Source organism: Paramisgurnus dabryanus, chromosome 2, assembly GCF_030506205.2.
Source record: "Paramisgurnus dabryanus chromosome 2, PD_genome_1.1, whole genome shotgun sequence".
NCBI classification, from domain to species: Eukaryota; Metazoa; Chordata; class Actinopteri; order Cypriniformes; family Cobitidae; genus Paramisgurnus; species Paramisgurnus dabryanus.
Genome location: NC_133338.1, coordinates 77250 through 99807, shown reverse-complemented (window position 1 = coordinate 99807; position 22558 = coordinate 77250). Strand labels below are relative to the sequence as shown.

The 22558-nt window shown below is 37.3% G+C and overlaps 1 protein-coding gene across 1 annotated transcript; it reads right to left on the bottom strand.

The window, feature by feature from the left end:
* Positions 1–925: 925 nt before the first annotated feature.
* cldnd1a (claudin domain containing 1a) lies at positions 926–16872 on the bottom strand. Its single transcript, XM_065249662.2, has 4 exons — positions 16316–16872; positions 3994–4101; positions 3714–3851; positions 926–3123 (listed from the first exon to the last, which is right to left on the bottom strand). Exons 1-4 carry the CDS (start codon positions 16605–16607, stop codon positions 2903–2905), a joined length of 759 nt encoding a protein of 252 aa, XP_065105734.1. The 5' UTR covers positions 16608–16872; the 3' UTR covers positions 926–2902.
* Positions 16873–22558: the final 5686 nt, after the last annotated feature.

Sequence of the window (22558 nt, the reverse complement as noted above, 5' to 3'; positions counted from 1 at the left end):
AGATTAACATCAGAAATGCAGAAACAGCGTGTGTTACGTGAGCTTTAAGATTTGTTCGGATTCAGACAAGGACATGAATACAGACATGCCTACTGAAAAATCCAGCTAAGACTAGCATAAGCTGATGAGCTGGTTTTAGCTGGTCTCCCAGCTTGGTTTAAGCTTGTATAGCTGTTTTTATGGCACCTTTTAAGCTGGTCTAGCTGGACTTACTGTAGCTGATCAGGCTGGAAGACCAGCTGACCCACAAGCTTGATCAGCTTTGCCAGGGTTGGAGGACTAGCTTAAACTAGCTACTGCCACCTTAAACCAGCTACCAGCTTATGCTTATGAAAAATATGTTGGATTTTTCAGTAGGGATTCATCACTTCAATGCTGGTAGATGATGGAAATTAAAGTTTTTAAATGTTATGTGTGACCCAGGAGTACAGTAATATATGTTTTATAAATGTGTTGTATTTGTTTGTCTGTCCGAGTTTGTAAACTTTAGAAGACGATCGGTGTCAACTATTATTCTGTTAACCTAGTTATTTATTAATGCCCCTTAAAGGGGACATATCATAAAAATCTGACTTTTCCATTGTGGTCACCAGCAAACCAGCACCAAAACACAACCTATGCCGGCCTTGCTGGCTTTTCCAGCAGGGAAGAGAATGGTAAACCAAACCTATGTAACTGGGCTGATTTTTTTCACATTTTCTAGGTTGATGCACTGGGGCCCAATTATAGCACTAAACATGGAAAAAGTCAGATCATATGTCCCTTTTATTAAATAAAGTAAACAGAATAATAGTTGACACCGATCGTCTTTGAAAGTTTACAAACACCGACAGACATAGACATAGACATACTTTATTGTATGTATTTGTACAGACAAACAAATACAACACATTTATAAAAAATAACCGGCACCCACTCTAAAACCAGCACCAAACGAGCATGGGAATGATGCTGGTCTATGCAATTTTTTCAGCAGGGAGATCAGGGGCTCGTTAGGGTTAGGGTTAGCTTCCACTTTTGAAACTACGACCAGATGCAGCTATGATTAGCTTACATGATGCGTGTCCCCGCATCAGTGAAATTGAGACACCATTTGTGTATACTATGGTTAAAAACTTACACTTAGTGCCGCCAGCTAATAGATGACAAATGAGAGTCAAACGTGCGCTACGCCTAGACGGTGCAACAGGTGCAAATTCTATGTCCGTCATAAAACGCATTTTACATCCACACTAGTCTTACAACCGGTTTTACGCCCAGCTGGTGCAACCGGCCCTAGCTCATTTGCATTTTAAAGGACAAACCCAAAACAGCACATTTTTGCTTACGAATGATCTGTGGGGTATTTAGAGCTATAACTTCAAATACTCTAGGGACACCAAAGATTTATTTGATATCTTTAAAAAGTCCTCTTTAAATGTGACATATTTCCCAGAAGACGAAACAATTTACATCAATCATCCTGTTCAGAAGTTCAAATACATGACCACTGGCTGTTATGTGTCGGGTTGTCTTCTTGAGCAACAGTGACTGATTGTATCTTTGTAATTGTTGAGTCTCAGTCGTACACAATGTGAAAATATAAATCCTTACATATTTTCACTGTTGAAAAAGGGGTTGAATATGAAGAAAAAGGATTTTGATTTGGGTTATTTTATTAGTGTAGTTTATAAGTCTATTATTGTAATTAAACTTTTTTATTTTTCTGGCCTATATGTAAGGTTGTGTTGTGTAAAAAATACATTGAAATAAATTGATTTGATAATTTGTAGTCTACTAAATAAAAAGCAAACTGCAATTTCTATGAGCTCACTTTATTCTTTTCAATTATTAATATTCTGCAAGGTGTGTAAACTTATGAGGATAAATGTAAAGCTAATATATCAATCATCACTCTAAAAATGTCTGGGTTATTTTTGAGCTATAATCTATAACATTGGACAGAACACATGCTGGGTTAAAAATGACCCATAAAACAACTTAGTGTCGGGTCAATTTAACCCAGCGGTGTGTTGTTTCCAATATTTACTCATTATGGGTCAAAATTTAACTCAGCCATTTTTAGAGTGACTAAATACAAATGACAATAAATAACAGAAGTATACTTATAATAAATAAGTTAAATTTTGTACAAAGTTATAAAGAGCATTACAATACACAAACTATGAATCATCGATAAAATATCACTTTACTTTAAAACACTCAAAAGGAAAATAATTTTAAGTTTTATGTTGACCCACAGGAGACATGAAAACTCTTCTGATAAAAAAAAGTGCTCAAGCACATAAAGCAAACACAAGCAGTCTGAACATTCTGATTAATATTCAATTTTGTGTTAGTCAAGATTCAAGAATTATTTCTTGTTTTTAAATAAATTTATGGGCGAGACCACATGCAGATTTTCAGAGATCACCGTAAAACTGATTCAGGGTCAAGCATCAATACTTACCAACAACCAATAAAGAGTAAAACATTAAACAGATTTTCAAATCAAATAGATGTTTAACACTGGCACACTCATAAATCACATTCTTAACAAGAATTTTGTCCTGTTTGTCAGTAATTCAAAAAATATCTAAAAGAGATAACCCTAACATGTGATGTTCCCCAACCATCCTCAATAATAGTTAATGATGGACCCTGCCTCAAACCTGATCTCTTTAGATAACACACTGACTGAGAGTGCTATACATTAGCTCAACACACACACACACACACACACACACACGCACGCACGCACACATACACATACACACAGTCTTTCTATGATCTGACAGCTCATTTTATCCTGATATCCTTTCATCAAAAGTTGAAGAATCCAAAACAGATTAGAATAAAAACATCAGGATCAAGATCACAATCCATACAGATATCTTCTGAGATCGATCACATGTCTGATCTATTATGCTACTCTGTATGCAGTCATGCGATAGTAGGTTTGACCGTGGCTGCGAGCGGCCCACACCAGCAGTGCAGCTGCCATCATGTGCAGAGGAGACGCGATGAGCGCCAGATACAGCGACCAGCCCAGAGTTCCATCCACGTTATCGGGAAACACAGAAACGCGGTGCAGCAGATCTACTCCAGCCAGAAAACAACACACGGTAGCTAAAGAACACAGGCCTGAAAAACAGTGAACATCATCTAATCATGTCAAAAGCTCCACCACCATGACTGACATGAATTAAAACAGAATAAAATAGAAACCAGTTAGAGTAGGGCTGTGCAAAAAATCGACTGCGATTATCATGCGCGTGTCATCAGTAAAGCCGGTTCGGTGATTAGTATTACATCGCCATCAGCTGCTTTCAGATGGAGCGGCATTTATTAAAAAGTAGTTCACCGAGAAGCTAGGCAAAATCGGGTTCATAATCGAGGAAAATCGATTCCGATTTTCTATGCGATTTTGCCTAGCTTCTCGGTGAACTACGGGTCTGTGTAATAAATGCTGCTCCATCTGAAAGCAGCTGATGGCGATTTACTTCTAATCACGGAACCGGCTTTACTGATGACACGCGCATGATAATTGCAGTCGATTTTTTGCACAGCCCTAAGTTAGAGTACTGCACACAGACACACCCACAGATACAGATACACATACACATGCACAAACACACACACGCAAACACACACAGATACACACACAGAAACACACGCGCACAGATAAGCGCACACACACACACACACACGTTTATACAAACAACATCTGTTACCTGCCAGCAGGTGCAACAAACCGATGAAGAGCACAGGAGTGAGGCTGCCACACAGACAGGCACAGAAACCCAACAGACCGCCCAGAACCACCAGACCCAAAGAGACCAGCGGCAGCAAAAACTGACACCTCCAAAGATCTGACAAACAAACATTAACACAGAGACACGAGGAAATAGCAAAACAGCAATGAAAAAAGTGTTTGCATGTTTGTATTGTATTTGTTTGCGTACACACTAACATGTTTGTGTGTGTGTGTGTGTTTGTGGGGGGCTTACTCACAAGTTCGTATTGTGTCTTCTCCACTGTTGTGATTTCCCGGTTCTTTGTATTTTGGGGTGAATTGTTGTGAGAGAGTAAAACTTGCACACTCCAGAACCATCTTTGGATCTTAAATCACAAAGAAAAATAATTACTGTACAGAAACTTGTATATATGAGCACATCTAGTAAAGTAAATAGGGTAGGGTTGCACCAGCCATTTGTAATTATCTCTGGAAATATCGTCTGCCATAATAAATGCAATATTGCCCAGCCTGTCATTGAACTAAGGCTTTGTTTAATAAATGCTGTTGTATCTAAAAGCAGGTGAAAGCAATTTACTAATCAACTAACCGACTTTACTGATGAGATATGATAATCGCATGACGTGAAAAAATGTGTCTCCATCCTTCACAAAATAAATCCAGATCGCTCCACGATGATAAAAAAAGGCCTTCTGAAGGTAATCCGTGCGGTGTTGTTGTAGAAATATCCAGCACAGAGGCTATGAGGCATCCAAACATAATATCCAGGACTCAAACTACTGATCCAAACTTTCTACTGTGATGATGTGATTGGTTACATTTTTAACCGTGGGAATGAGACGGTCTTCCATTTTATCAACAAAATACTCAGCAATGATGTTAAAGGGATAGTTCACCCCAAAATGATAATTTTAGAATAAACCACTTACCCATGTGTCGTCTAAACCAGTGATTCCCAACCGGGGGGACGCGTACCCCAGGGGGTACGTGAAGAGTTTCCAGGGGGTACGCGAAAAGATTTACATTTTGCTTTGATCTCATTTACTTTTAATAAAAATGTCTTTCTTTTGTCCAGTCATTTACATAAGAATGATTTTTGTAAGGAAAGCATTGTAAAAAGGACAACTTTGTAATTTTAATCTTATCATTAATATAATTTGCCGTCAAGAGTAATCCAAAACGCATGATCCAAAACGCAATAGCGATGTCCAACTTAAGAGCGATCTGACTATTTTCATTGAACCTGAATAGTTTCTAAACACACAAGGTTTATCAACTATAAATAATGTTCAAATAATGCTATAATATTCATTCCCGCTGCCATTGCATTTTCAAATGATGCAAAAAAACTTTTGCATTGTTTTTGGCTAACATATTTTGTCCCTTATGATGTATTTTGCATTTATAGAGAATGTCTTAACACATTTTGTTTCTCTTTATATTTGAACGGAATAATTTAACTTATTTGCACACTTTAATTATCAGTAACTTACATTGAGATTTTAGTAAATTTAGGGCATTTACTAAAAATGACGTTAGAGCTCAATTCCAAATAAGCGCCGGAGTGGAAAATTTGCGTGTGATTTACTACAAAGGCGCAAATAAAATACACCGGCACAATAATGACATATGCACATTTCTATAATGACCATTGCAATCTACTAAGAGCAGCGCAAATTAGTACAGGGTCGCAAATAAGAGACCTCGGCAGGACATCGCAATGAAAATGCGGACTGCGGAGTGTGACATTCCAGCTAAGTAAAAGTACACTAAGAACCGGAGGACGAAACATGAAGGGTAAAATAAGTTTTCTCCAGCAAATTAAACATAGCATGGCTTGGCAAACTATATATATTTTTTTAAAGTATGTTCCTCTGGCAAAATGTAATACTCTCATCGCATTAATGTTGCTTCTAAAAGTAAAACTTCCACAAATGCATATGCAATAAGGTCGCAAAAATAACACCTTTTCAGAGCTAAATATCTACTGCGTGTCTTTAGTAAGTTCAGTTGTTATTTAACGCCAAAATGATGGTTTGCGCATAATGCACAAGCTGTTGGAAAATCTGGCCCTTAAAGGGGATATATGATGAAATTTTTTAATTAGTAAAATAAGTCTTTGGCGTTCCCAGAGTCGATATGTGAAGTTTTATCTCAAAACACCCTACAGATAATTAATTAGAGCATGTCAAAATTGCCATTTTGTAGGCCTGAGCAAAATGTGCCGTTTTTGGGTGTGTCTTTTAAAATCCAAATGAGCTGATAAAATGCAATCAATGATAGTGGTTTGTTGAAAAAACCATGCTTCATCAGTCAGTGCTTTTTACTTTAATGTTTAAAATTAATTTATAATTAATTAATTCATATTACTAATTATTTGTCTTTAAAACACAACTTTGGTTTAGTTTCGATGAAGGGGTACTTGAGCCTTACTGATAGGGCTGTGGGGGTACTTAGGGCTAAAAAGGTTGCTCTAACATCTTCCGATCAAATATTTAGATATTTCTGATTTAAAAAAGACTTGTTTCTGTCCCAGAGACTTCTGTTTGATTTTCACAATCAAGCCTTGAAAAGAATGAATGACATTGCCAAAAAGGTCCATTTGCCATCAGTCATCAGGAAACTAACTGAAGTCAATGGAACAGACGAAAGCCTCCCGGTTTTCATCAAAAATATCTAAAAATGTGTTCTGAAGACAATCAAAAATAAAATTATGATTTTGGGATGAACTATCCTTTTAAATTATGATTTTGCCCATGCCTTGTCTTAAGAAATATTAAAAATACCACATCGACATGTAATCAACAATAAAAACCAGATTTTCCCCAGGAGGGCTTTAAAGGTCACATTCTTTTTTTTACAACAAATAAGCATTTTACCAAGTCAACATAGGAAACCATCAGACACCACAAGTACATGGAGTGTAGATGAAATGTACATTAAAGCTACACTGTGTAGGGTCTACTCCCATCTAGCGGTGAATTTCTAAATACCAACTGAATATTACTTTCTAGCCCCCCCATTCGGAGCGCGTTCTAACTCGTACGGTGGCCATGTCATGCCAAGATTAACATGGTTTCCAGTACAAAGCAAAAGCAATGAAAAATAATGAACAATTTACAGTGTCCTTTGACTGTGATCCATCATAGCACACAGATTTATGTTAAACATGGAAAAATCAGATTGTCATGATATGTCCACTTTAAATCACATACAAAAAGCAACCATAAACGTAGCTTAGACACTCCTTTTTCATAGATGCAAGGAAAAATATTGCAGGGGCTGTTACCGTTGGTATTAAGATGTGTTTTCATCGATCGGGTCACAAGTGGATGAGAGACACATCACGTTTACACTTCATATTTAAATCCGTCTCTTTTGTCAGTTTTCGACCGCTTCTCTCCAGATTACTGAAGGGGTGGTCTGTGGACGAGTCCCTATCCTGTCATTTAAACATGAGCGGGAGTAATGACGGGTTTAAATGGACGTCAACTAATATTATGTCAGAGTCCAATGTTTGTGTTTTAAGTAAACATGTTACATGTCCGTGTATATTTAAGAGCTTTCTCTGATATTGCTGAATTAAGGTTGTGCAACTTTTACACGAAAGACGCGCAGATCAGCCGCTTTAGTTTTATCAATGAAAGGCTAAAAATAGCACTGACACTGTGTGTTCGTGCTGTGCTGGATGTCAGAAAAGATGTAAAACATTGATCTCAGTACCTCAGATTACATTAAATTGGCGGAGAGACGAACACATTAAACCACATGCGCGTTTACACTTACAAGTGTTATGCATAACCATGCTAAAGTTTGCCAAGGAACTATAAAACTTCAAGTTTACAACATAGACTGTATATATTTAAACAAATATGCTGAATTACCTGTGGAGAAGATAGAAAGCAGGCAACTTCGGTGTCTCTTGAGCCTCATGATCTTGGAAAACTAACATTACTCCAATATTGACTTTGGTCTTGTTGTTTTTCCTGTCACGTTGTCGTTTTAAATCTCTTTTTCGCTTCCTTGGCAACTTGTTTTAATGTCCACGAGAATATGTCTTCAACAGGCTTTCAAATCTGCCTCAAATCAAAGCATTAGATTACGGGTTCATCACAGTGTGCGGCTGTTGGATTTCACTCTATGCAGGTCGCATATGCAGGCTGCATACGTCTGGTTTATTTAAATTAACTGAGTATTACATTCGCAAGTCATAAGCATATAACATCAATTTACAATTAACTAAGAATAATTGTCAGCTTTAAAATCGTTAATATTCTGAAATAAGACTGTTTTGATGAAGTATACCGCCTACTAGGGTTCGGAATCAAATTTCGCAGGACCGTCCGATCGGATACTAAAAGTCAGTCAGTTCGCAATCGCACGATGGACCGTGGTGGAAGGGCAGGAAGGCGCTCAAAAGTGTGGCTGCATTTTGCACAGTCAGCAAAAGACAAAGCGAAATGTAATTATTGTGACAAAATATTATCTTGCACGACGGGTGTCACCAGCAACATGGCAAAGCATCTGCGGTTGGTGCATCAAATGGAGTTAAAAGAATGCACTGTGTTTGATGCGTTGCGCACCACAAGTGCCGACTCTGTGCACCCCGAGTGCTCTTCAGCCGCTGCCGGCAGGTAAAAAAAAACCTCTCTTAAACTTAATTTTCTTATTTGTTAAGTAACTTTTACTCAAACAGACTTGCTCGTCTTACTGATGAAGATTTCAGCAAGTGGGGAAGAGTTCATCCAGCTGATGAGAATCTTGTGCACATCTACACTCTGTGTTTCTTCTGAGAAAAGCCCTACATGTAGTCAGATTTTACAGACTCTTCAAAAGCTTGAGAAGCACTTTAGAGTGACAGAGAAACACACAGTGTTTGGGTCCAGCATTAAGCAAGTTGTCTGGGAAAACCTGTCCAAACGATACCAGGTAAATTAGAATTTTGTAAGAAAAAAGATTAATAAGCTTGAATCTTTATTTATTTATTTTTTAAATAAATGTATTTTACAGGGGGATGACATCAGATGCTTTCTTGAGGAGGCCACTGTATTGGACCCTCGCTTTAAAGACAAAATTGAGGACAGCACAACTGTCTGGGTCAGGATAAAAAAAAGAAGTTGTTTGCAGCAAATCTGTCTAAACAGCTAAAAATTGTGACACTTACACAAAAAATGTTTAAAAAAAATGTAGATCTAATATACTTAGTAATGATGACAAAATAAATCTTAATTCTAAATCTTACTTTCTTTAGCCAAGCGTGGATTGTGGACAAGAAGTTGTGCAGGAGAGAAGAAATCAAAGACAGGATAGCGAGGAAGAGGACAATCATGAAGTAAATAATAATTTTCAGAATTATATTAACTACAATTTGACTAGCAATGTATGTATTTTATTGTCTTAAGTTCTCTCTCTCTGTCTCTCTCTGTATCCACCTCCTTGCAAAAAGGCCATTAAATCACCATTGGAGGAACTTTTCGCAGCTGATGATGAATTAAAAATAAAATCCACAGAGAGAAGCGCATTGTCCATAGAGAACCAAGTGAATGCAGAGCTAAAGATGTACCAAGACATGCCACCAATCCTGACATCTGGTGACCCTGTTGCCTGGTGGTAGACACAAACGAACACATATCCTTTCCTCTCAAATCTTGCTTTTTCCTATTTATGTGTGCAGGCCTCTTCAACACCAAGCGAAAGGGTTTTCTCCACTGCTGGAGACACCATTTGCCCCGAGAGGTCTCGTATACTTCCATTCTTTCGTATACTTCCATTTTTCTAAATAAAAACTGTTAAGCTCTGGTGGCAACTGTATACCTCTGTTTGCACTTAAAATAAGTTCAAGTGCACTTTGTAAACTTTATTTGATCGCAGCCAATAAGTGTTGTGTATTAAAAGCTTTAATTTAAAAGTTATGCAGCTGTTTGTTTTTATGTATCCTCCTTTTATGTGTTCAGCTGTAATTGCACAAAATAAATATTTTTGATTGATAAAGGCTGGACTTTTATTGCTGTTCACCCATTTGGAATCGAAACCAAGAATCGTTTGGAATCGGAATCGATAAGTGGGAACCGAATTTGCAGACATGGGGACTTGTGACTTGGTGACTTGGACTCGAATCGACTCAAGTCGCTATTTTTGTGACTTGACTTGACAAAAATTAAAATACTTGAGACTTGACTCGGACTTGGAAGTTAAAGACTCGGGACTTGACTTGAGACATGATGACTTGAATGACTTGAGTGTTAATCACATCATGTTTTCAGTTTGAATATAAAATATATAAATTATTAAAACAAATAAAGTCGACCGAGCTGGAGCGCAGGCTGAGAATGGTGTTGTCATGACTGAATCACGACACTATTATCAGTCATGCCCTCTCGTACCTTACGCACACCACGCCCACTTAGATCAGATATCAACATGTCAGCCGGAGGGGTACGGAGGGTCATCGCTTTCGGCTTCAACAAGATGGCAAAAGACGAACAGTGCGTTGCAAGACATGCAACATTAAAATTACGGGCAGCCAGATGACAACCTCCAATTTCGTTCGTCATTTAAAGAGCCATTATGCCCAGTAAGTGCTTGTCAATTTGTTAATATCTGGTTAGTTGGTAGTTAGCTAATGTAATAATAGCTAAAGTAGCCCTCATCATACCGTGTTGGGGACAAATGTGGGCAAAATAATTTTGATTTATTTTTTTAAATACTTATTTTTATTTTTTAATACTTTTTTTTCAAGTTTGCCACCTGACCACACATACAGAGAAAAATTACTTGATTCTACAATGTTAGGGGCGGTTCACATGTCGCGTCTTTTGCACGCTCAAGTTCGTTATTTCAAATTAAGGCACACGAACGGAAGAGTTGCGACGCGCTCGTTTTTTCTGGGCGCATGTTTGAGAGAGAGAGAGAGAGAGAGAGAGAGAGAGAGAGAGAGAGAGAGAGAGAGAGAGAGAGAGAGAGAGAGAGAGAGAGAGAGAGAGACTTATGCCGAGTTCAGACTGCGTGATTTTCAAACTAGTCGGGTCACCTGTGGTTTCACACTGCGTGATTATCCTGGGTAGCGTTCAGTCGCTGCTGTTTCAGACTGCATGATGGATTGGCGACAGGTGTTTTCATACTGCATGACTTTACCGTTTGAAGAATTGCCGATAACTTTGTGCCGGTCCACAAACTACGTCTCACAACCAAACACACGCGAGAAGTGACGCGAAGGAAACAACGCGAGGTCACGAGTGCAAGACTGGAGCTCTCACGTGAGACTGGGATTATTATTAAAAATAGTAGCTCGCAAGAAGCTTACCATACAAATTGCATGTGCGCTCGTTTGCAGCAGAAAGAAGAAGAAATAAAGATTATGAAGGTGGAAATGTTTTGAGGGACTCCTCCCCGAACTTCCAGCTGCCCTGTATGTTGCTCTCTCATTGGCTGTAGGTCATCGCCGATGTTATTGTCAGTCAAAACACATTTCACACGGCATGTTTTTTTATCGCCGACCGGTCCAGATATTTAGCATGCCAAATATCTCACGGGTGTCGGCGACTCGTCGACGATTCTCTCAGAACGCGTCTTTCATAAGTCACACTGTGTGATTGTCACTTGCGTGCACGAGCATCGATTTGCCTGTGATTTCGGCCATTTGTCTGCGATTTCTCAAAACTTGTCGGCGAGTCAAAATCAGGGCTAAAATCGTGCAGTCTGAACTCGGCATTACTTGAGACTTGAAGGTTCAGACTTAAGACTTACTTGAGACTTGCACATGTGTGACTTGGTCCCATCTCTGCGAATTTGGAATCGGAATGGATACATTTGAAACGATGCCCAACCCTACCGCCTACACATGCAACCTCATGCTTCAGTTAAGATGTGGCCAGCGTGAGTGTAGTCTGAAAGCGCGAAATTTCAGAAATGTGGAAGGCGCAACATGGATTCGGCCAGTCGAGCGACTCGACCGTATATATTCTAAATAGCAGATTCTACACTTACGAGAATACTCTGCTTAGTAGGTGGAAGTTATGACACATGAATGAGCACATACTTTTGAAAGAACTTTTGAAAGAACACATGGGTTTATGCCAAGAATTAACTAAAGAAACTACACAGTGGAGCTTTAAGATCACGGAAGGGGGATAAAACAGAGAGGACATAAATAAATTTACAAGCAAATTAAAGTAAAATATTGAGTAACTTCCAAATTGTAATAGTTTTTATAGCTTTCTTATTAACAGATATCGAAACTGAATCAAAATATAAACTCAATTCTTGTTTGATGACATTGAAGTGGGTCCTATTTTTGTACATTTAGATTTATGGATATGAAACTTTACATTAAATAAAAGAAGATTTATACAAAAGCTTGCATTACATATTGTCTTGTCATCAACATAAAATATAAAAAGAAAGTGTCTATAAATAAAGTAAAGGTCACGTTCTTCCTGAACCCTTTTTCAAACTTTAGTTAATGTAATGTGTAATGTTGCTTTTAATGTAATGTGTAATGTAATGTGTAAAGCACAGGCTACAAAGTAACGCGTTACTGTAATTCCACTACTTTTAGCAGTTACGAGCATGTAACGAAGTTTTTTTTTAAATCAAGTAACACAATTACAATTACTGAAATTTAAATGAGTTCGTTACTCGCGTTACTCTATTAAAAAAATAAACACTTGCAGATATTTCTGATCTAATGTCGCAGAACTGTGGTAGGTGGTGCAATGAATCATTAAACTTCATCGTGGCTGACAGTGCATATAGAATGAACATGAAAAATCTAAACGGGACAACATACCTTTGTTTAATAACTGTGCGCAAGTCATAATCCATCCGGTTTGTAAATTATCTTTGCCAAGCAATCCAAGTATGACATCAACTTGGATTTGTAGTCAACAAAAGCAATAAATCTGAAAATATTAATATATTCTTAGATGTTTACAATGGCCTTCATGGAAGAAAGGATCCGCGATTGTTGTTGAAAGTAAAATATTCACACTGTGCTCTGTTTCCATCCAACAAAACAATCCACATACTCCGTTTTCTGATTAAATATCTTCCTTTAATCTTGTGTATCATTTAAATCAAACATAAAAAATATACAAACAATATATGACCAAAGAGCGCACTACCCGCCGCAAGCTTCACACGCTGAGTCCCAATTGAAGGGCTGCGACCTTCTAAGCATGCGACCTTAAAAGTTGAGCACTCGGTCTTTCAAGGTGGAAGCCTCAAAAGCCGCAAAGATAACTGAAATGAGACGGTCTAACCTTCAGAGGACACATAATTTGCATCAGCTGCTGCACGCGCACACCGCGCCTGTCAGCAGGACACAGCGGACACGTTTCTGGCTTATTAAAATAAATATGGAATCTGAAAAATTCTAATTCATTTAAGAAAATATGACACGTTGACACAATAGTCACCAAATTCGTAAAGAAACAGTACACAATTACATTATATATTTTCAATGCAAACACAGAATATTTGTCTAAATGGTCTAAATGATATTATATAATATTATATATATATATATAAACTAAGCTTACATATGAAGATAATTTCTAACAAAAATATTCAAAGGCTGAATCTAAAGCAAAATAGGCTCCTACAGTATGTAAAATAGCCCATCCATATCATTTTATTGTTTGACTGTTCAGTACTGTTTATATTTACATTTAAAAAGCAGACATAAAGTAACTTAAAAGTTACTTTCCATAGTAACTAATTACTTTTGATATACAGTAACTGGTAGAGTAATTCAATTATTTTTAAAAGAAGTAACTTTATAACTAATTTAATTTTAAATTAGTTATAACTAATTACTAACTTTAGGTAACTTGCCCAACACTGATGAACACATGTTGTATTGCACACTGTAAACACAACAAAGCTTCAAAAACACAGAAGGGACATTTAAAGGACCATTGTGTTCATTTTAGCGGCATCTAGTGGTAAGATTGTGAAATATTTTACTATGTTCTTACCTCTACTTAGACAAATTAAAACATAACTAGGGCTAAAATGATTGATCGAGTTACTCGATTAACTCAATTAATAAAATTCCTTGAGGCAAAAATTCTGCCTCAAAGCCTCGTAAAATTCCGATGACACGCAATCTGATTCACACGGACCGTTGTTCAATATTCAGGAAGCACACCATTAAGCGTGATCCATTTTTAATTTAGTTGGCGCGATGGTGGAGAGTAAAGATATCCATAAACGGCAAAGAATGTCTAAAGTTTGGAATCATTACATTCTTATCATTACATTACATTCAGCACCTGAACCGAATACATCCACTGCTGTTTTACCAAGCGTCGCTGAAACAAGGTAACGAAGCCTATTTCTCGTTCGCTGATTTTAATCCCACACTGTATTTGTAGCAATGTCGATATGCGGTTTGACTAGATATAGTGTTTAGTTTTGATGTTTTTAAGTAGTAAACATATTCACGGTCAATTGCAAGAGAGTATAGCCTAAAAAAGAACCCCTTCACACACACACACACACACACACACACACACACACACACACACACACACACACACACACACACACACACACACACACACACACTCTGGTTTCCATGTTTTGTGAGGACATTCCATAGACATAATGCATTTTATACCATACAAACTGTATATTCTATTCCCCTTACCTGCCCCATTCCCTAACCCCAACCATCACAAAAAACTTTCTTGTACCTTAGATTTTCAATAAACATCATTCTGTTTGATTTATTAGCTTGTTTCCTCATGGGGACATCAAAATGTCCCCACAAGGTCACAAAAACACTGGTATTCCTATCTTTGTGGGGACAATTGGTCCCCACAACGTGATAATTACCAGGTACACACACACACACACCCGTGCACGTGCACACACACACCCGTGCACATGCACACCCGTGCACGGGCACACACACACACACACACACACACACACACACACACACACACCCGTGCACGTGCACACACACACCCGTGCACACGCACACACCCGTGCACACGCACACACCCGTGCACACGCACACACCCGTGCACACGCACACAGGTACCATAGCAAATAGGCTCACCCCAGAAATTATATATTATTTGTTAGTAGCCTAATGGTAAATGTTGCAGGTGTAGAAATGTACATAAACCAGATATTTACTTTGATGGGTTAGGGTTAGATTACAGCATGAAACCTGTTGTGCATATTAATAAATTAAAGTGCTTAATTGTTGGCAATTTCTTTTTTTAATAAAAGCTTGAGCATTTTACAGCCACATCATTTTCGTTATACATTATTTATTTTGGTTGTTTAAAAAACACACACACAAAATTATCAGATTAATCAATTGATTAAGTGCTAGATTAATCGAATACAAAAAGAATCAATAGCTGCAGCCCTATACATAACTATATTTTTTCAATGCATTCACTTAATCTTTGGACAGCGTGTCGTGAATGTTTTAGCATTAAGACTAGCCCCATTCATTCCTTAGGATCCAAACAGGGATGAATTTAGAAGCCACCAGACATTTCCATGTGTTCCCTATTTAAAGACTGTACATAAGTAGTTGCACGAGTAACTATGGTGGCACAAAATAAAACGTGACGATTTTTTAGCGGATAAAAATTAGAACAATATTGTATGGAGGAAGAGCAGTTAGTTTGCAGCACTTAGACCTCAGGCGCAGTAACATCATCACTCCTGACTACTCCCCATCTCGTTCAAACTTCCATCAATATTACTGCGCCCAAGTTCGAAGTATTTATAAAGCGTGCAACCTTTATAAAAAATATACAACCTTTGCGTGGGAACTTGCGTACGCACATTTCCAGCCACGTTGTGTGCGTGGTTAGTTGACAGTTCCAACACAAAGGTTGTGCTCTATAAAAAAAAAACTTAATAGGAGAATGGGCTTGCAGGATAGGATCTGAGGATGATTCATGTACGCACACTTGGATGTGATCTGTGATTTATAAAAGGAAAATTGCTTTGTTTTAGTCTTAATATTTGTGGCATATGACATTTTTGGCTTTTGTGCATACATCGACTTTTGCAGTTTTATAAATAAGACACCTGGCAGGAAGGCTACAAAAGAAATATTTAGTGTTGAGAGCCCTGATTGACCTTTTCCAAAGACCAGCCCCTGATGTCGCTGATGTCCAGCATTAACTAAAGCACTGCCACAAATTACAGGGGTGAAAAATAGCCTTACCTTAAATAATGCCAGCATTAGTATTTTTTTGAGAGTATTGGTAGGTCACAAAGGGAAATCGCAATGAAGGTTTATGCCGGGAACATTTCAATTAGTATTTGATGACTAAATAAAATTATTTGTTATTCTTAATATAACAAGATTTTTTTTAAATATCCAATATAATATGACATGAAAGATATTTTTGTGGGCCTCTTCTGTAACTCTTGGTAAAAGCGTATTTGACTTTAACCCAACCATATACATTAAGTTTTGGATTAGTAACATTATAATTTACCCAGTGTGTGACTGACTAAACTGTATACTGAAAGACACTTCTCTGGGGTTACTACTAAGGAAAAATAAGGCCAAAAACGATGCTAATAGAAGCTCTGTACCTGGATCTCTGTACCAGTGCGCATCAGTCGGAGTATGAATGCATCTCCACCATAGTCCGAGCGTTCCGTTCATGCGGAACATCGCGTCGCTCACCGTTTTCTCATCAAATTCTCCATCCAGAAACTCGCCCTGCAGCGCGCGCAGCTCCGTGGCGTTGGGCTCCGCGCGCACAGGAGGGCTCGTGTACCGGTACCAGTGCGGCGAACCCACCGACACCGACAGATACACGGACGCTAGCGCACTTAAAACACCGGCAATGACCAGAGCCGTTGCGTGTCTGTTATCCACCATAATTCCTCAGTGTTTATATCAATGATACACTGAAGTAGAGCTCGTGTTTGTCTTGTTGGTGTTTCGTGTCCTATTTTCCACCCATCTGTTTCACGCCATCTGTCAGTCTGAGATGAAATAAGTGAGAAATAACAGTAACACACAATCCAGCGTTTATTGAAGCCTGGCTGTTATAATCACGTGTTAATCCCTGAAAACGCGGTCATATGAAGTCTGTTGGACGCATTCATGTGCGTTGCTGTATGTCTGAGGCTGCAGCAGGTGTTCATGGGTAATGTAGTTTCCTTCAAGAAAAATATTTATACACGCGACGAGCTACCACAGAGTAGGCTACCAAGGGACAAGTTAAAATAAAAACATTAAACCATCTCGAGATTAAAGTCATTATAAATGCTAGATTTAACTAGTAGTTTTTCGAGAAAAAAAGTCAAAATAAATAGTCAATTTATATTACAAAATAAATTCATGCTTAAATACATTAAACTCTTGAAATAATTACTTTTGGTTGATTGTCACTTTTTAAGCAAATAATGTAACAGATATGATTTGATCAGTATAAAACTTTTTTTTTAAAGACATTATTTTTGACATTTAATTTTGAAATGTATAATGTTCACCTGCCTATGAATTGATCAAATAATAAATTGATTTCAATTTGCACAGCTGGGAATGAGGGAACATAAGAAATGTAAGAAAATTCATCAGTTTGTTAGTGTGTTAACTAAGGCCAGGTTTTAAACATTCAGAGGGGTATTGCACAAAAGCAAGATAAGGGATTAAGCTGGGATTTTCCAGTTATCCTGGCTGAATTTAGACCTGACTCGGTTGCATGAAGGAAGGCTAAATTAATCTAGATGAAGTTACTATGGAGATTTACTCTTTGCAGCTAGCCTGCTCCAGAGCAGGCTAACAACCAGGCTAAGATTATTCCTAGTGATTAATTCAATTCAAAGAACTTTATTAATCCCAGGGGGACATTGCTTTCATGTTACAATTATAGAAATGAAAAAAAAGAAAAGAAATAAAAACATAATTATATGCCCATCAATGATTAAAAAATTAGTAGATAAGAAATAAAAAATAATAATAAACTATAACCATATAAAAAAGGGTAAATACTTCAATAGTGAATTGTCCCAGCACTTACAAAGAGGAATTATACAGCCTAATGGCCACAGGTATAAAGGATCTTCTAAAATGCTCAGTAAGCAGTGATCAGTCTCTGACTAAATGTACTTCACTGGTTGGCCAGCACCCTGTGTAGTGCGTGAAAGGGATTGTTCAGAATTGAATTAAGTTTTGACAGTATTACAGAGTCCAGCTCCATACCAAGTACATAGCCAGCCCCTCTAATTAATTCGTCCAGTTTATTTCTGTCTGCCACCTTCATACTAATTCACCAAAAGACCACTGCATAAAAAATGATGCTAAACACCACAGACTCATAAAACATCCACAGCATGGTATAGCAGACTATACCATTTCTGATTAATCAGCTAGTTCCTCTTTCAATCCTACTAGATATTAAAGGTGCTCTAAGCGAATTGAAGCGTTTTAGACCCTAAAACATTTTTTGTTACATACCGGAAACATCTCCTCACTATCTGCTTGCTGCCTGTCCGCTGATCAAACTGTAAAAAAACGCGATCTCTGTAGACAGCCCAGGCTTCACAAACGGCAATATCAACAATTGGCCAAACCTAGCATCACAAAACAAAACAAAGTATTCCAGCCAATAAACGACAAAAAGGATTTGGGGGTGGGGGTTGGGCGCGTTCATGAAAGCACGGAAGGGAGGGGGAGGGGGACGTTTCAAACGTCAACAATAACTAACGTCTCGCAGATTCGCTTATGCTGAGTTTACACCAAACGCGGTTTGGGCGTCAAAATTCAGTTCCCAACCAACACAGATGCAGCAAAGACACAATGAAAATATGATTTAAGACTGTGGTGTTTATTTTATAAATCACCATTCATCAAATTTATACATTAACATTGATATTGTGCAACTGTTGAAGTGATGATCAAATATGCTTGGAAGCATGCTGAACTCTTTCCCTGTCAGCGTTTTTTTTTTAAGTTGCCACCCAGTTTTAGTAAGTAATGCCTTGCAGAAAAATTATCTTCTTTAAATAAACATAAAATATCAAATGAAAGAACAGACCATCCGCTCTCAAACTTATCACCTCTCAAATCTTTTTGCTAAAAGCGGAGATAATTTCATTTTTGTGAAGAACTTGTAAGAGATCAGATTCAAAGCCATCAAAACTTACACGCTGTGTTTTCAGTGTTGAGTGAATGCGTCAGTGTTTAAGTTGGGTAAGATCGCCACCCAGTGGGTAATAGCGGACATATGATCTTGAGTTATAAACTCCTCAGACAACGTTTTCTCTTTATCGACGAGATGACTCAACAATATTTATTAACAGTTATCTGGATATCGCCATTAATTGTGCAATTGTTAACAATTTAAAATATGATTAAAGACACTGTTGTTTATTTTCATAGATCAGTACGCAGCAACAGTGGCGCAGTGATACTTATGTAATGTGGTCTGAACCGTGAGATTACCGGTGTATTTTATCACGGCTTAGAACGCGTTTAAACCAATCAGAATGAAGAACCAGAACTGCCCGTTTTATAATCTTGATTTTCTGAAAGTGATGGATGGTCCAAATTATTATGCACATGCTATTTTTGTTTGTTTGTTTTTTTAAAAAGTTTGTAAATTTACAAATTGTATTTTAATCTCAATAGTTATATGACAGTGTGCATGTTATTCTATTTAAATACATAATTTGACATATTTAAAATGTCAAAAGATACTTTAATACTTTAAAAATATGCAAATTATGCTTTTCCAAATTATTATGCAAAATGCACTTTATCAAAATTTTGTGTGTTAAAATAATCCACAAAACAGATATCTGTCAATTGTGCTGCATGGACACATAATGACAAAAAAACATTAAATAATTTATTTAACACAAGTTACATAATAATATATGAGCATATTTTTGACAAGACTTTAACTCTCCCATTTATTAAACTTGTAAGTCTATAGTTTCTGTCTTTATTTCGCTTGAAGATGCTAGTATTGCATCCCAGAGTTGATGTTTGAATATGAATTATAGTTCTGTCCACCTCACAGATCATTCATATAATGATGCTTCATAGACTCCTGAGACTAAGGTCAGAGGATAGTATTCATACTCTACCTTAATTTTTTTCTTATTTCATGCCCATATTTAAATAGTCAGTGTTGGTTTTTTGCAGCATGCTATAGTGTATTGTCCTGCATGAAAGTAAATAAATTTCAGAAGACATGATTCCATTTTCCCATCTTTTAGGTACCGTACAGTACATATCTTCCAGATGTCATTTTGGCCCCCTCAAGGGACTTACCATCTTACTTCCCAATATTCCAGTCCAAACCAGCCTTGTTTGAACATGATGGCTATTCACCAACAATCCAGAATATACTATTTAGTGTATTATGGCATGTCGATGATAAAACTGTTTGAAAACTTCATGAAGGTCACAGTAAATTTAGTAATTTTGGAAGCTTTAGTTTGGGGGTGGGGTTGAAATCCATGTTTATGCACTGAAGGATCCCATATTGAGGGCTTCTTGGTATTACAGAGGAACCAGCATGTTTGCTTCTTAGGAGGTGGCATTTTTATTGTTGCCTTTTCCTAATATTTTGCTTAAAAAAATTCTTAATTTGGTCAAATCCTGTACATAAATCTTATAATAATTCAATGATTTTGGTTTAGTTCCACCAAATATAAATCGTTATAGGAAATAAATAGCTTTCTTAAGATAATGCACACTTTTTTTGCATCAAATACTGTAGATACACATATTAGTAGTTAAGTGTTTGCAGTTTCATGATGAATTTTTATGAGTTTTATCCATTTTTGCATCAATGATTCTGTGATCGATCCTGTGGTCTGTTTAAGAATTCCGTGAACGTGCACTTGTCCTAGCTAGCTAAACCTGGCTTGACATAGCTGCCCGTTCTCATCCTGGCTTAGCAATCGTGCAACAGACTTAAGCTGGGCGTACACGGTGCAAATTCTGACGGTCGGAACGTCGTGAGCTCTCGCACACGACACGAGTGAGTTTATACGAAAATAATTCGGACGCAGTCACACACGACAAGATTTTACTGTACGACTTGACGAATTCTGACGTAAGCATTTTCACACCTGTGAGGATGAAAGGGGGTTCCTTTCGTTGTGGCAGAATGTACAAAAAAATAAAACAAAAAGAATAGGGTTAAGATATTGGCTTAGTATATAAAACAGCCTGGAATTTCTGTTCTTTTGTATTTCTATTTATGCATTCCGAAATTGCAATATAGGTCTAGTTCTGTGGCGGTGAAGGAATTTCTCTGGCAGTGATTGTTCGTGCAAGCGCATATGCGGTTTTACCGTCTTAATACATCATGTTTGTAGTGCCAAGTAAATATCTATATTGCTATTATTAATGTTACATATATTGTTGCTTTTTTATAAATATGACCGTTCAAAAAAACACATTCAGTGGGCCTATTTATTTATTTGTAAATGCAGAATGAGGAGCAATGAGGTAAAACGCAAGCTAACGTTACACGTCTTTCCCTTTATAATTAAATTATTAAGACAACACATCTATAGCCAAATATTAATTTGTAAAACGAAAATAATTTAATTTAATATAAAGCACATTGTCTAGGCTTGTTATGTGCAAATGTTCGGTCAATGCGGTGTCTTGAAGTAAAAGTGAGACCGCAGCATTTATGCTGTAACTGCACAAAATAAATGCCATACAGAAGGCATTGCATATTAATATAGTGCATTTTCACAGTAGGCCTATATGTAAATTAATACATATCAATACAAATATAGTATGAAAACAAATTAATCATTATTTAAATAAAGTTTCAGAGATAGCCTACATTTTTAGTCATTTAAATGTTCTCATCATTTCAAAACAAGCTAAGGCTAGCATATAACTTACACTGGGCTATATCTTTTGTTCCTTTGGTCGAAAATATGTAAAAGAATATATATGTGGGTAAAAATACCGAACAAGCTCAGTTGTTAAAGCAGAAGCTCCATAATAAGATGGGAAACATCGTCTCCGCATATGATCATCATGTACTCTCTCAATAAATGCATATCTTAGCCTATTAAACATGGACATTCCGTTGCTTTTTTCTGTCGCGACAGCCCTTTTAATATCCAATCATTTATGAAACTACAGCAACTTTGGCACAGCTTGGATTACACAAAAATTGCGACATTCTTTGTACATCCTGTACTGTTTAAACCAGTGGAGTCTAATAATTTTTATATTTATTTATTACATAATTTAGTTTGCTTATTTTATGTTTAAATTGTAAATAATGATAAAACATATTAAAGAAAAATCAACAAGTAAAACAAAAAAGTTTTAATATCAAAAAGCCTCGTTTAATGCATTGTGGTAGCACTTATCAGAACAGTGGTATAGCCTAAAACAACTACACTCTCTCCTGTTTCCACACACATCCAAAGCTGTGACCCGACATCACAAAAACACGTATGACAGTTTTTTTCAGGCAAATAAGCTGATCAAGAGGTCGTCACTGAAAGGACCTGTACATATTTGTCATGATGACACCTGTTACCGGAGTGTGTATGTGCGCGAAACATAGCCAGCTATAGAGTAGTCATCAATATTTGAGGTAGCAGTGCTACATTTGTCTTTCTTCTTCTGCGTTTTGTACATTCTGATTGGTCAACTTCAAGTGCTTTGCCAGATCGTCTCGTACACCCGCACCAACACTACGAATTTATACCGACAGCTCCCGAACTTTTTTGACATGTTTAAAAATTATCGGGAGGTCGTAAGGTGCTCGTAACCTGCTCGGCTCGGCTCGTAATTCCTCTCACACGGTGCGAGCCGCGGCCATACGAGCATGA